Source organism: Peromyscus maniculatus, chromosome 23 (genome assembly GCF_049852395.1).
Source record: "Peromyscus maniculatus bairdii isolate BWxNUB_F1_BW_parent chromosome 23, HU_Pman_BW_mat_3.1, whole genome shotgun sequence".
NCBI lineage: Eukaryota > Metazoa > Chordata > Mammalia > Rodentia > Cricetidae > Peromyscus > Peromyscus maniculatus.
The window spans coordinates 28,502,316-28,515,665 of NC_134874.1; the positions used below are offsets into that span (position 1 = coordinate 28,502,316).

Consider the following 13,350-nt stretch of genomic DNA (forward strand, 5'->3'; position numbering starts at 1 on the left):
CCAGTGAGACCCAGGGATCCCTTTGTCTCTGCCTCCCCACCCTGCTCAACTGTGCCCATTCTTTGCTGTTTGGTTTGGTTTTTATTTTTGCGTGGGTTCTGAGGATTGAACTCAGGCCCCTCGTGCTTACATGGAGGCGCTTTACCTATTGACCAATTTCTTCAGCTCAGCATTTTTTTAATTAAGCAGTATCGTTTTTTAACAATTTATTTATTTTTTGTTTTACGTGTATGAGTGCTTTGCCTGCATATATTTAAGTGTACCACATGCATGAAGTTCCCAAGGTAGTCAGAAGAGGGCGCTGAATCCCCTGGAACTTGAGTTAGAGATGGTGGCGAGCCACCATGGAGGTGCTGGGAACTGAACCCAGGTGCTCTGCAAGAGAAGCAACCACTGTTCTCCACTGAGCCATCTCTCTATCCCCCAGCCTAACGTTTTCCGTTCTCTGTGGCTTAGGTAGCTCTGTTGTCTTGGGGAAGAGTGGAGACCGCACAGACCTGGAGACAGACTGCCTCCCAGGGCTAGATAATCCCTAAAGACAGAGAACAGCTCTCTGGGAAGGCCACCGCTCCTGAGTGAATATCTACCCTCTTCACTCTCCCACCCCAGCACCAGGTACCAGGCTCCTAGAGTCAGCCCCAAACACTGCCAATGATACACAAAGCTGATACCCCAACTGTGTATCCTACCCTGTCTTGATTTCCTGAAAAAGTCCACAGACAGCTCTGGCCCAGGCTTTCTCTTCAGCCTCATTCCAAAGAACCGGTGTTCCTCACATGGCTGTCCTAGGACGGCATGACATGTCCCTCCTCTCAGGAGCTGCGAGTACTAAATTTTTCTAATGGAATTCAACTCTCTCTGTTGTCACCAGTCACACCCAGAAACGAAAATCCTAAAGATATAACCGAGACAGAAAATTAGGTGGAGGCTGGCCTCGTGGGTTGGAGAAGATTCTGGAAGGCCAGGGCCTGAGTCAGGGACAGGGGGGACATGCTTACAAAAAGCAAGGAGCCAAAGATGAGGCAGGACAAAGGTGATGGAGAGTCAATCTGGTTTTTGTTTAGTTTGAGTTTGAGGCACTGAGGACAGAGCTCAAGACCTGGCCATGCCCCTCACTGGGGGACTCTAGGCAGGTGCTCTACCACTGAGCCACACCCCAGCCCCTCACTGGGGGACTCTAGGCAGGTGCTCTACCACTGAGCCACACCCCAGCCCCTCACTGGGGGATTCTAGGCAGGTGCTCTAACACTGAGTCACACCCCAGCCCCTCACTGGGGGATCCTAGGCAGGTGCTCTAACACTGAGCCACACCCCAGCCCCTCACTGGGGGATTCTAGGCAGGTGCTCTACCACTGAGCCACACCCCAGCCCCTCACTGGGGGATTCTAGGCAGGTGCTCTACCACTGAGCCACACCCCAGCCCCTCACTGGGGGATCCTAGGCAGGTGCTCTACCACTGAGCCACACCCCCAGCTCTAAAGATTCTTCTCTTGATGGTAAAAAGCACTAATGGGAAGGAACTAGAAGGAAAGGAGTATGGATTAGAAGAAGAAGAAGGAGGAGGAGGAGGAGGAGGAGGAGGAGGAGGAGGAGGAGGAGAAGGAGAAGGAGAAGGAGAAGGAGAAGGAGAAGGAGAAGGAGAAGGAGAAGGAGAAGGAGAAGGAGAAGGAGAAGGAGAAGGAGAAGGAGAAGGAGAAGGAGAAGGAGAAGGAGAAGGAGAAGGAGAAGGAGAAGGAGAAGGAGAAGGAGAAGGAGAAGAAGAAGAAGAAGAAGAAGAAGAAGAAGAAGAAGAAGAAGAAGAAGAAGAAGAAGAAGAATGGCAAATAGGGTCCTGTGAAAATAAGTGGAAGCCAGAGGGCCAAGCCTGGAGTTTCAAGAACCCCCACCCACCAATTTCCACCCCTTGTGGCTTCCGCAGCATTTCAGACACACATTCAGTTACATTCTTTCCCAGCACTGAATCCTCCACTCGGTTTTCCAGGTACGTCTTGCAACCCCGCATCCGGGAGCACCCCAAGCTTTCCCCTTCGTCATGGTGACAACACGTGCGTCCAACACAGTGCCTGGAGCCCCCTAAATCCGCTGCATATTCCTACCACCACCATCACCACCACAGAGTTTCCTTTTAATAAACGGCCACACTTGCTCAAGCCCTGCTTTAACCGCGGCCATTACAGACTGTGGAAGACAAGGCCTAAAGACCTCCTCGGGTTCACTGGGAGCCCCTAAAATTCTGAGCTCTGCAGATTGGCCAGGGGTGGCCTCAGCCCCTCCCAGGAGAATTCCTTCTGGCTTTGAACCCTCTGCCATTCAAAATATAAACAGGCTCATACACAGAGTGTATGAGCGGGGTGAAAGGGCAGCCTCCTCTGGACTCAAATCAATCGGCTCCATGCTTGAATGCGCTAGCTAAACCCCTCTGCTCCGGGCTTGCCTTGCCCCTAACGGGACCCTGGGGATTCATTGCTTGCCCGTCCTAGATTCATTTCCAGCTGGAAACAAAGAAAGGAAAAAAGAGAACAATTCCGCACTTAAGTTAAATTTGCCTCCTGCTGGTTGAGTCCCTTGTCAAAATCCCTCCAACACTCTCTTAGTTACTTTTCTGGTTGTGGGAGCCAAATACCTGACTGGGAGCTCTTTAGGACAGGAGGGGTCTATTCCGGCTCAGGGTTTCAAGATGTACAGTCCATCTGGAGAGGAGGAGAGGAAGGCAGAATAGCAAGAAACTCCGCGGTGGTGGTGGTGGTGGTGGTGGTGGTGGTGGTGGTGGTGGTGGTGGTGGTGGTAATATGCAGCTGGGAATCCCCACCTCCTCACACCTTAGAGGAACAGGAAGCAGGAAGCAGACAGGAAGTGGGCTGAAAACTAGTTGCGTGGCCCTATCTCTGAGCCAGACAACCACCTTCTTCACGGGACCAGTTGTGCTTGCTTGCAAAAGGTCATCAGAACGGGACTGTTGATTGCTGACATATGCAAAGAGCTGTGTGCTGGGGAGGGCCGCTGGACCTTCGTCCGAGCATCAGCCGCTCCCCGCAGACATGTTTCCAATTCTGACTTAATTTCCTGTGGCCATGGGGGTCTCATGGCTGGGGTATATAGGCTGGGGAACCACCATCCATGCTGGGCACAGACCTTCCAGTGAGGTTGATTTAGGGTCACCCATGTGCTAACCTCTGACCTCTCTCTCATCCATAATCTGTAAGTAAACCCAACAAACTCATTGGTTCCCCCAGGATGAACCTGGGTGGAAGGAATCTTGCTTTGTTGTCCGGACCTTATGGGGGAGGGGAGACATTGCTTAGTCTCCCATTAGGGAGAAAAATTTCACAACAAACCTCCAAGCCCCACCCCCACCCCCCCACCCTGACTCCAGCACTGTGACTTCCTTCCTCCATCAAGTCTCTACCTCCTAAAGGTCCCACGATCTTCGAACACAGCGCCACCAGCTGGAAAACATGTGTTAAGACACGTGAGCCCATGGGGGATGTTTCATATGCCAACCACAATAAGCACCCTAAGTGAGATCGGGCTGGCTTCTGAGTGGCCAGGACAGTGCCTCTGTGGAGACTGGGGACAGACCCAGCCGGGCTTCGGCTAGGGTGACTCTGGGTGAATATCCTTGGGCCTTCAAAGTTCTGGACAGCAGAAAAAAGTTGGGTTCCAGCTCTGTACTGGACACTCATTAGCTTGATGACTCGGATGACTTGATTTCCACTTCAGACTGGTTTCCACATCCCTACGAGGGCAATATGGAGCAGTTGGCTGAAAGATCTTCCTGAACTGTATCACATTCAAAGTGAGGAACATGGACATGACTAACTGGAGGACACCTGTCTGTGGGACGTGGGATTTAATATATATATATATATATATATATATATATATATATATATATATATATATAATATATATATATTATTGTAAATATATATTAAAGATATTTGTATTTAGGTATACACGTGTGTGTGTGTGTGTGTGTGTGTGTGTGTGTGTGTGTGTGTGTGTGTATGGAGGGGTGTGCATGTGTTGTGTGAGTACTCAAAGAGGCCAGAAGGCATCAGATGTCCTGAAGCAGGGGTTATAGGTTGTTGAGAGCCATCCAGTATGGTTGCTGAGATCCTAACTCCAGTCCTCTGCAAGAACATCAACGGCCCTTAACTGCAGGGCCATCTCTCCAGCCCTATGAAACCACTCTTTTTTATTTATTTTTTAATATTTATTATGTATTGTGTATACAGTGTTCTGCCTGCATGTTTGCCTGCAGGCCAGAAGAGGGCGCCAGATCTCATTACGGATGGTTGTGAGCCACCATGTGGTTGCTGGGAATTGAACTCGGGACCTCTTAACCGCTGAGCCATCTCTCCCGCCCCCATGGAACCACTCTTAAATCAGACCTGGATGGGAAAGACTGGAGCCATATTCGTGTTCAATGCTGCCTCCTGCACTTGGCTTGGGCAGATATCAGCATCCAGGTCCAGCATGAGTCAGAACCTTTAACACATGTCTTCTAGGGCTGGCGCTATGGCTCCGTCTGTAAACTGCTTGCTGTGTGTGCCTGAGGACCCAGTCGGATCTCCAGCACCCATGTAAAAGCTGTACACAGCAATGTGCCTGAAATTCCATCGCTGGAGAGGCCAGAGAGGCCGAGACGGGGATAGCTGGGGCTCACTGGGCAGAATCAATGAGCTCCAGGTTCAGTGACAGACCCTGGCTCAGAAAATAAGGTGGAGAGAACTTAGGAAAGACCCCTCAACATCAACCTCTGGCTTCCACACACATGCCATGTCATCTAGATTCTGAGAGGATGTGAGAGGAAGCATGAACCAATTGTCTCTCAGAGTCTGGCAAGTTTTGCTCAACATGAAGTTCTGCCCCCCCTCCCATTTATTTCCTGAAAAATGACATGATTTCATTAATCTTTGTGGCTCAATAAAACTCCCTATGTATACATGCACATCTTCATTCACTCATCTGCTGGTGGGCATCTAGGCAGACTCCAGAACAAGCCTAATATTGTTTCCATTTAGAATCAACAGGGTCACCCCCTCCAAGGGTCAGGGGACACCCCGGAGGAGGAGACAGAAAAGAAGGAAAAGCTGGAGGAAGTGGGGGTGTTCCAGAAGGCTGTCTTGTGGGCGTGGCGCGGCATCTGGACTCAGCAGCAGTCAGGTGTGATTGCCTGAAGAGACCTACTCAGACCCCACCCTGGGGGCGGGCACTCAGGAGGCTCCGCCCCTCCCTAAAGACCTATAGGCAGTGGACGGTTGCTGGGGGAAGGAGACACATTTTCTACAGTGTTGTGGCCTCTGGTGAGTTGCCTGTGCTCCTGTAAATATCCCTACACGCTCTTGTAAGCAACCTTGATGAGAACTCCTCGGACCCCGAAATCAGCAAACAAATAAATACATAAAGGTGCGGGACGGAAAGATGGCTGGGGCTTGTAGGCTTCTGGTCCAACCAAGAACACATGAGATGAACTTCACATTCATGGAGAGACCCTGCCTCAAAAAAGCAGGTGGAGAGGGCTGGAGAGATGGCTGAGCAGGTAAGAGCACTGGCTGCTCTTGCAGAGGACCCAAGTTCAATTCCCAGCACCCACATGTCCTCTCACAAATGTCCAGACCTCCAGTTCCAGAGGATCTGATGCCCTTTCCTGGGCACCGAGTATGCACATGATGTACAGACATACATTCAAGCAAAACACTCATGCACATAAAATGAAATCTGAAAAAAGAAAAGTTTTAAGGAGCAGGCAGAGTGGTAGAGGCGGTGGGGGGAGAGGGGGCTTTAGCTCAATGGTAGAGCACTTGCCTAGCAAGCACAAGGCCCTGGATTCGGTCTTCAGCTCCAGAAAAAAAAAAGAGAGAGTGTGTGTGTGGTAGAGGATGCCCAGGGCCCTCTTTAGACCTCCAAACTCACACACAGCAATGCACCCCGCATACATATACATACATACATACAGAGAGAGAGTGTGTGACAAACAGCTGAATAAACATTTGTGCATTTAAGTATATGGGAAAATCACTTCATTTATGAAAGAAGATGTTTACTGAAATGCTATGCAAAAGACTGGAAACAACTCAAATATCCTATAATAGGAGTTTAGTTACAAATGATGTGTGTTCCCATAACCGCTAAAAATGGTATTATAGAAGGTTGTCTGCCCACAAGACGGCATGTCCTTGACATTCATGAATGATTGGCCCATAAGCACAAAAGAGGTCTCGAGTTTTGTTGTTGTTACCACTTTTTGGTTCTGTTTGGATTTTTTGCCAAAGAGAGACTCGAGGCTGCTTTGAAAGACGTCATTCTAGGTGTTTCTGCACCTCAACACTGAGCATAGATAGGTGCCTTTTGACTTATAATAGGACAGTGCCCAAATATAGTCACCATAAATTATCAAAAATACACTCGAGGGGCACAGTAAATCCCTGATCTGAATGCCACTAAGCTGGGTGGGCTGGTTGCACTGGTGATCTCCACACTGGGGAGCTGGAGACAGGGGGATTCCTCTGGCTCAACTGCCCAACCAACCAGCATACCTTAATCAGTGAGCCCCAGGCCCCAGTGAGAAACCTTGTCTCAAAATAATGAGCTAGATGGCTCCAGTGTTGACCTCTGACCTTCACAAATGCACAAGGCCTTGTGTACCTACATATGTATGTACATATTCTTTCGTGTATATGATATGTATAATTATATGTAGTATTCATTATAGATAATATATAATATGTACATTCTTTTTGTGTATATTATCTATAATATATTTCTAGCCCCATGTGTTGTGGGATATTTGTACACTGTGTGAAAATGTGTTGCTGTGACTGGTGTAATAAAAAGCTGAATGGTCAATAGCTAGACAGGAGGTTTAGGAGGGACTTTGGGGCAGAGAGAGAACTCTGGGGAGAGGAAGGCGGAGTCACCAGCCAGAAGAAGCAGGATGAGCAGTATGGGGAGATGAGGTAACAAGGCACGTGACAGAACATAGACTAAATTAAATGGGTTAATTTCAGTTATAAGAGCTAGTGGGGCCGGGTGGCGGCGGTGCACGCCTTTAATCCCAGCACTCGGGAGGCAGAGCCAGGCGGATCTCTGTGAGTTCGAGGCCAGCCTGGGCTACCAAGTGAGTTCCAGGAAAGGCGCAAAACTACACAGAGAAACCCTGTCTCAGAAAAAAAAAAAAAAAAAAAAAAAGAGGTAGTGGGACAAGCCTAAGCTAAGGCCGAGCTTTCATAATTAACAATAAGTCTCTGTGTCGTTATTTGGGAGCTGGTGGTACAGAGAAAGAGTCATTACACCCGTGGGCACCAAAGCCAGGCTGTGCCAGGGTCCCAGGGCTTTGGGAAGGAATGACTGAGCCTGGCCTGTCTATGCATCCTTGCCCTGACACTGAGGGAAGCCAGGCACCACTTGGTACCCTGGCATCTGCCTGACTGTACCCCAATTAATTAAACTTAATCTGTATTTGTTTGGCCACAAATAGCTAGTAGTACCTGCCCCAGTTCTGAATGTGTTGGAGTCAGAATGAGAAGAAATGGGCTATGGCTCATGAGGCTCCCCCCATTCCCCATCCAACCAAGGTAAATAGGAACCCAAGTCAGGCCCCACAAGCATGGTGGACCTCTTCACCCGAACACTGGGCTCAGGGGTTGTTAGGACACTAAAGACCTGCATTCTCAAAGTCCACAGAAAAGGGACCAGCCGGCCCAGGGCAGTTTCGGGCGAGGACAGAAACACCCAGAGCCCTACAGCCTAGATGACTAGGGCCCCATTCCATACTTACCCTCATCACAGTTGCTCCCAGTAAATCCCGGGCAACACCTCCACTCCAGCGCAGTCACGGTGCGGTAGGAGACCCGGTAGGTCGGTCTGATGAGAGTCCTGTAACTAACACAAGGACGAGGTCAGTGGGGCATGCACTCCTGCCCACCCGCCCCAGACTGCCTGCTGGGGGTACTGTGCATGCTTCGAGTTCAGGAAGCCACCAGCACAGTGGACCTGTCACCTCAGCTTTGTGCTCACTGCCTCTGTGGTTCCAGACAAATCGCCAACCCTGCAAACCCAGGCAGGGATCAGAGACTCTTCCAAACTACTCTGCTTTCTCTTACCCCCTCATTAGAGGATGCTTGGCAGGTGCTCTAACACCTTGAGATGTGACCTGACCCCAGCATCTCACTGGGGAATTCTAGGCAGGTGCTCTACCACTGAGCCACACCCCAGCCCCTCACTGGGGGATTCTAGACAGGGGCTCTACCATTGAACCACACTTCCAGCCCCTCACTGGGGGATTCTAGGCAGGTGCTCTACCACTGAGCCACACCCCAGCCCCTCACTGGGGGATTCTAGGCAGGTGCTCTACCACTGAGCCACACCCAATCCCCTCACTGGGGGATTCTAGGCAGGTGCTCTACCACTGAGCCACACCCAATCCCCTCACTGGAGGATTCTAGGCAGGTGCTCTACCACTGAGCCACACCCAAGCCCCTCACTGGAGGATTCTAGGCAGGCATTCTCCCACCAAACACCCTCAGCCCACTCTTTAAGACAGGGTCTTACTAAGTTGCCTAGGCTGGCCTTGAACATGCAGTCTTCTGGCCTCTGCCCCTGAGTATCTGGACTGCTCACTGTACTGGCTGGTTCTGTGTGTCAGCTCGACACAAGCTAGAGTCATCAGAGGAAGGAGCCTCAGTTGAGGAAATGGCTCCATGAGATCCAGCTGTAAGACATTTTCTTATTCAGTGATCAATGGGGGAGGGCCCAGCCCATGGTGGGTGGGGCCATCCCTGGGCTGGTGGTCCTGGGTTCTATAAAAAGCAGGCTGAACTCGGGAGGCAGAGGCAGGTGGATCTCTGTGAGTTCAAGGCCAGCCTGTTCTACAGAGTGAGATCCAGGACAGGCACCAAAACTACACAGAGAAACCCTGTCTCGAAAAACAAAACAAAAACAAAACAAAACAACAACAACAAGAGAAAGCAGGCTGAGCAAGCCATGGGAAGCAAACTGGCAAGCAGCACCCTCCATGGCCTCTGCATCAGCTCCTGCCTCCAGGGTTCTGCCCTGCCTGAGTTCCTGTTCTGACTTCCTCCAATGATGGGACTGTGACCTAGAAGTGTGAGCCAAATTAACCCTTTCCTCCCCAACTTGGCTTTTGGCCATGGTATTTTGTCGCAGCAACAGAAACCCTGACTAAGACACTCACCCGGGCCTGCACCACGGAACCTGCTCATCCCTTCCTTTCCCTAGCTCTCCAAACGCATCCAGCTGCTGTGGGGAAGTGTCTTACATTCTGAGGTAATACTGGGGTTGTAGGAGCAGGTGCCGCCCTCAGCAAACCCATTTCAGTTAAAACTGGGGCAGCCACAGCAGAATTCTTCCTCAGTTCAAACTCCGAGACTCGTCAAGAAGGTTACAAGCAGGGCTGAGGGACAGCTTGGTCAGGAAAGTGCTTGCCTTGCACATACAAAGACAAGTAAGTTTGATCTGCAGAACCCGCATTAAAAAGCCAGGTGTGGTGACGTGTGCTCATGATCCCAGCACTCGGTGGAGGCAGGAGAATTCCTGAGGCTTGCTGGCCAAACCAGTCTGCCTGCACCGGTGAGCTCCAGATTGAGTCTTGAAAAGTAAGGCTGAAGGGCTGGTGTGAAGGTATGATAGGTAAATAGGCATTTTCTGCCAAGGCTGATGACCTGGATTTAATCCCCTAGACTCACATTGGAGGGAGAGAACCAACTCCTGGTCTCTGCTGTTATGTGTGTCCTGTGTGTGCATGCATGCACACGCATGCACGCTGGAGAACACGCACACACAGAGAAACGTTAAAAAATGAAATCAAGCCCAATGTTATGGTGCACACCTGTGATCCCAGCACCTAGGGAGGCTGAGGCTGGAGGATCTCACGTCTGAAGCCAGCCTAGGCTATTTATAGTGGGACCCCACCTCAAAAAGAAAAGAAAAAACCACAAAAACAAAAAGATCACAAGCCCGGCTTCGTGTGTGTAGCTTCAACTCTCTACCCAAACATGTATGCACCGATCCCGCTTTCACAGAAGACTACATGACTTCACAAACATTTAAATCCACTGCCATGGGGGTGACTCAGTTGGCACATGGAGAAATGACGAATTAATTGGTAGCAGCATCTGGAGCTACCCTGTTGACAGGAAAACACACAAATCACAGCCGTTTCTAAAATTGGATTTTAGAAATCGAGCTCTGCTTGTGGGAATTCTTGAACGTCCCCTCCAAGCCATGCTTCATAAGCACTCCAGGGTTCCGCTACAAGCCCCTGCTTTTCTTGGGGTGGGACAGCCCCCTCTAGACACTGTGTCACACGCTGCCCCCCACCTCTCCCAGCCTCTGAACCCCTCAGGGGTACTCCAGTCCACATCTTAAGTGATGATGCTAGTCAGAATCCTAGTACAGGGCTGGAGACTTGGCTTAGCAGGTAATGTGCTCACCGTTCAAGCATAGGAACCTGAGTTCAAATCCACAGCACTCACATAAAAATGCCAGGTGTGGTGGCATGCTTTTGTAATCCCTGAATAGGGGAGGCAGAGACAGGAGGACCCCCGAGGTTCACTGGCCAGCCAGTCTAGCCTACTTGTGAGTTCCACACCAGTGAGAGACCCTGTCTCAAAATAGGCAGCCAGAGGGCTGGAGAGATAGCTCAGTGGTTAAGAGCACTTGTTGCTCTTGCAGAGGACCCGGGTTCAGTTCCCAGCACCCGGCTCACAACCATAACTGCAGGTCCAGGGCATCAGACTCCCTCTTCTGAACTCTGAGGCAGCACACACATGGTACATATATACACATGCAAGCAAAACACTCATACACACAACATAAAATAAATAAATCTTTAAAAATTGTTGTGAGGGGCTGGAGAGATGCCTCAGTGATTGAAAATATGTACTGCTCTTCCAGAAGACCCGAGTTTGATTCCAAGCACCCACGTTGGGCAGCTCACAACTGCCTGTAACTCCAGCTCTGGGGATCCAACGCCTCTGGCCTCCACGGGCACCCACATTCATGTGTACATACCCATACTCAGAAACACACCATACACTTAATTAAAAACAATTTTAAAAATCTTTAATTGTTTTTTAAAGTGGACAACATCCAAGTGCATTTGCATATGCACACAAAAATAATTATTATCATGATACAGAACATTTAAAAATACTTTTTATTATTATTATTGCGCGGAGAGGTCTGTGCACATGCCACGGCACACACGGAGTGATCACAGGACAACTTCCAGGGGCTGGCTTTCTCCTTCCACTCTGTGGGTGCCGAGAACCAAACTCAGGTCCTCAGGCTTGGCAGCAAGCACCTTTACCCACTGAGCCCTATCACTGGCCCTAATACAGTAAATTGAGATTCAGTAACAGCCCGGGGAATACTGTGGCAGGCAGCTTATATACGCTCCTGCAGAACAAGGCAAGAGGTAGAGACCATTCTCGTTCCAAGCTTGCACATGTGGAAACCAAGGCCAGAAGATGTTAAGAAACATTCACAGCAGTCCGTGGCACGGTGAACTGAGCCGGAGAAATCGTTCCTGGAGCCAGTTATCCTATTCAGGCTATCCTGTGCCAGGGAACACTTTTCCTTCCAGAAGCTGCCCTAGGCTTCTGCTTTCAGGCCCCTGGACTGCACGGGGAGAGCTTGTCCCTCCAATGCAGCTCCCCACTGGTTCCTAGTCTCCGGGCCACGCTGCGGGCTGGTGGCACTCAGACTTCCAGAACTCGGTAAAGCTCCTAGCGGACCCCGGGGACAGGCACAGGCTCCACCAGTGGGTGGCGCTGTTTCACCAGCCTGGCCGACCAAAGCTCCGTTTGACCGACAACTTTGTCTCCTGGATGGATACCCAGAAGGCTCCGTGATGTTGTGTGCCTCTGTAAGCCGGAACCTGAGTGTGCTTCACCCTCCTACCCTATGTCAAACCTCCTGCCCCTGGCCTTGCTCACGAAAGTTCCCTTCCCTATCTGCCTTTCCTTCCTCTTCCCAAAGACCCTTCACAGTGAAACTCCAATGTCCCCTCCTCTATGAAGCACCTCTGTCCCCTGGGCAGAGTGACAAGTTCCCTCCTCTTCCCCTCTTCCCCATCTTGTGAGAGAGCTTGGTGAGAAGTCACTCTCGGCAAACAATTGCCAACAGCCTGCTTTGTGCAAGCGATGGGAACGTGATGGCACATTGGTCGTGTCCACCTTTGACCCCAGCACTTAGGAGGCAGAAGCAAGTAGATCTCTGTGAGTTCAAGGCCAGCCTGAACATAGCAAGTTATAGGTCAGCCAGGGCTGCATAGTAAGACTCTGGCTGTCCTGGTTAGGGTTTCTATTGCTGTGATGAAACACCATGACCAAAAGCAAGTTGGGGAGGAAAGGGTTTATCTGGCTTACACTTCCACATTGCTGTTCATCACTGAAGGAAGTCAGGACAGGAACTCAAGCAGGGCAGGAACCTGGAGGCAGGAGCTGATACAGAGGCCATGGAGAGGTGCTGCTTACTGACTTGCTTTCCATGGTTTTCTCAACCTGCTTGCTTGCTTTTCTTCTCTCTCTCTCTCTCTCTCTCTCTCTCTCTCTCTCTCTCTCTCTCTCTCTGAGACAGGGTTTCTTTCTCTGTGTAACCTTGGCTGTCCTAGAACTCGCTCTGTAGCCCAGGCTGGCCTTGAACTCACAGAGATCCACCTGCCTCTGCTGCCTCTTGAGTGCTGGGACTAAAGGTGTGCGCCACCACTGCCTGGCTCTGCTTTCTAACAGAACCCAGGACCATCAGCCCAGGAATGGCCCCACCCACCATGGGCTGGGCCCTCCCCATCAATCACTAATTTAAAAAATGCCCCACAGGTTTGCCAACAGCCCTATCTTATGGAGGCATTTTCTTAATTTAGGTTCCCTCCTCTTAGATGACTTAAGCTTGTGTCAAGTTGACATAAAACCATCCAACACACTGGCCAAAAAACAAAAAATAATATACAGGGCAGGCACAGAAGAGTGAGAGGCCACCAGCAGATGGGTGTGACGAAGAAAATGATGACTTCCTCCAGTTTTTGTGTGTGTGTGTGTGTGTGTGTGTATGTGTGTGCATATCACAGTGTGTGTGTATACCAAAGTGTGTGTGTATGTGTGTGCATATCACAGTGTGTGTATGTGTGTGCATATCACAGTATGTGTATGTGTGTGCATATAACAGTGTGTGTGTGCATACCACAGTGTATGTGTACATGTGTGTGCATATCACAGTGTGTGTATATGTGTGTGCATATCACAGTGTGTGTATACCAAAGTGTGTGTGTATATGTGTGTGTGCATACCACAGTGTGTGTATATGTGTGTGTATACATATGTGCAT

The 13,350-nt window shown here is 50.1% G+C and overlaps 1 protein-coding gene across 1 annotated transcript in view; it reads right to left on the reverse strand.

Annotated features, from left to right (window-relative positions):
* The window catches only part of Col26a1 (collagen type XXVI alpha 1 chain), a 152,223-nt gene that overhangs the window by 79,884 nt on the left and 58,989 nt on the right, over window positions 1-13,350 (reverse strand). The window contains exon 5 of the mRNA XM_006971260.4: window positions 7,784-7,881. Within this exon, the coding sequence (XP_006971322.1) occupies window positions 7,784-7,881 (98 nt within the window). The remainder of the gene's footprint in view (window positions 1-7,783; window positions 7,882-13,350) is intronic.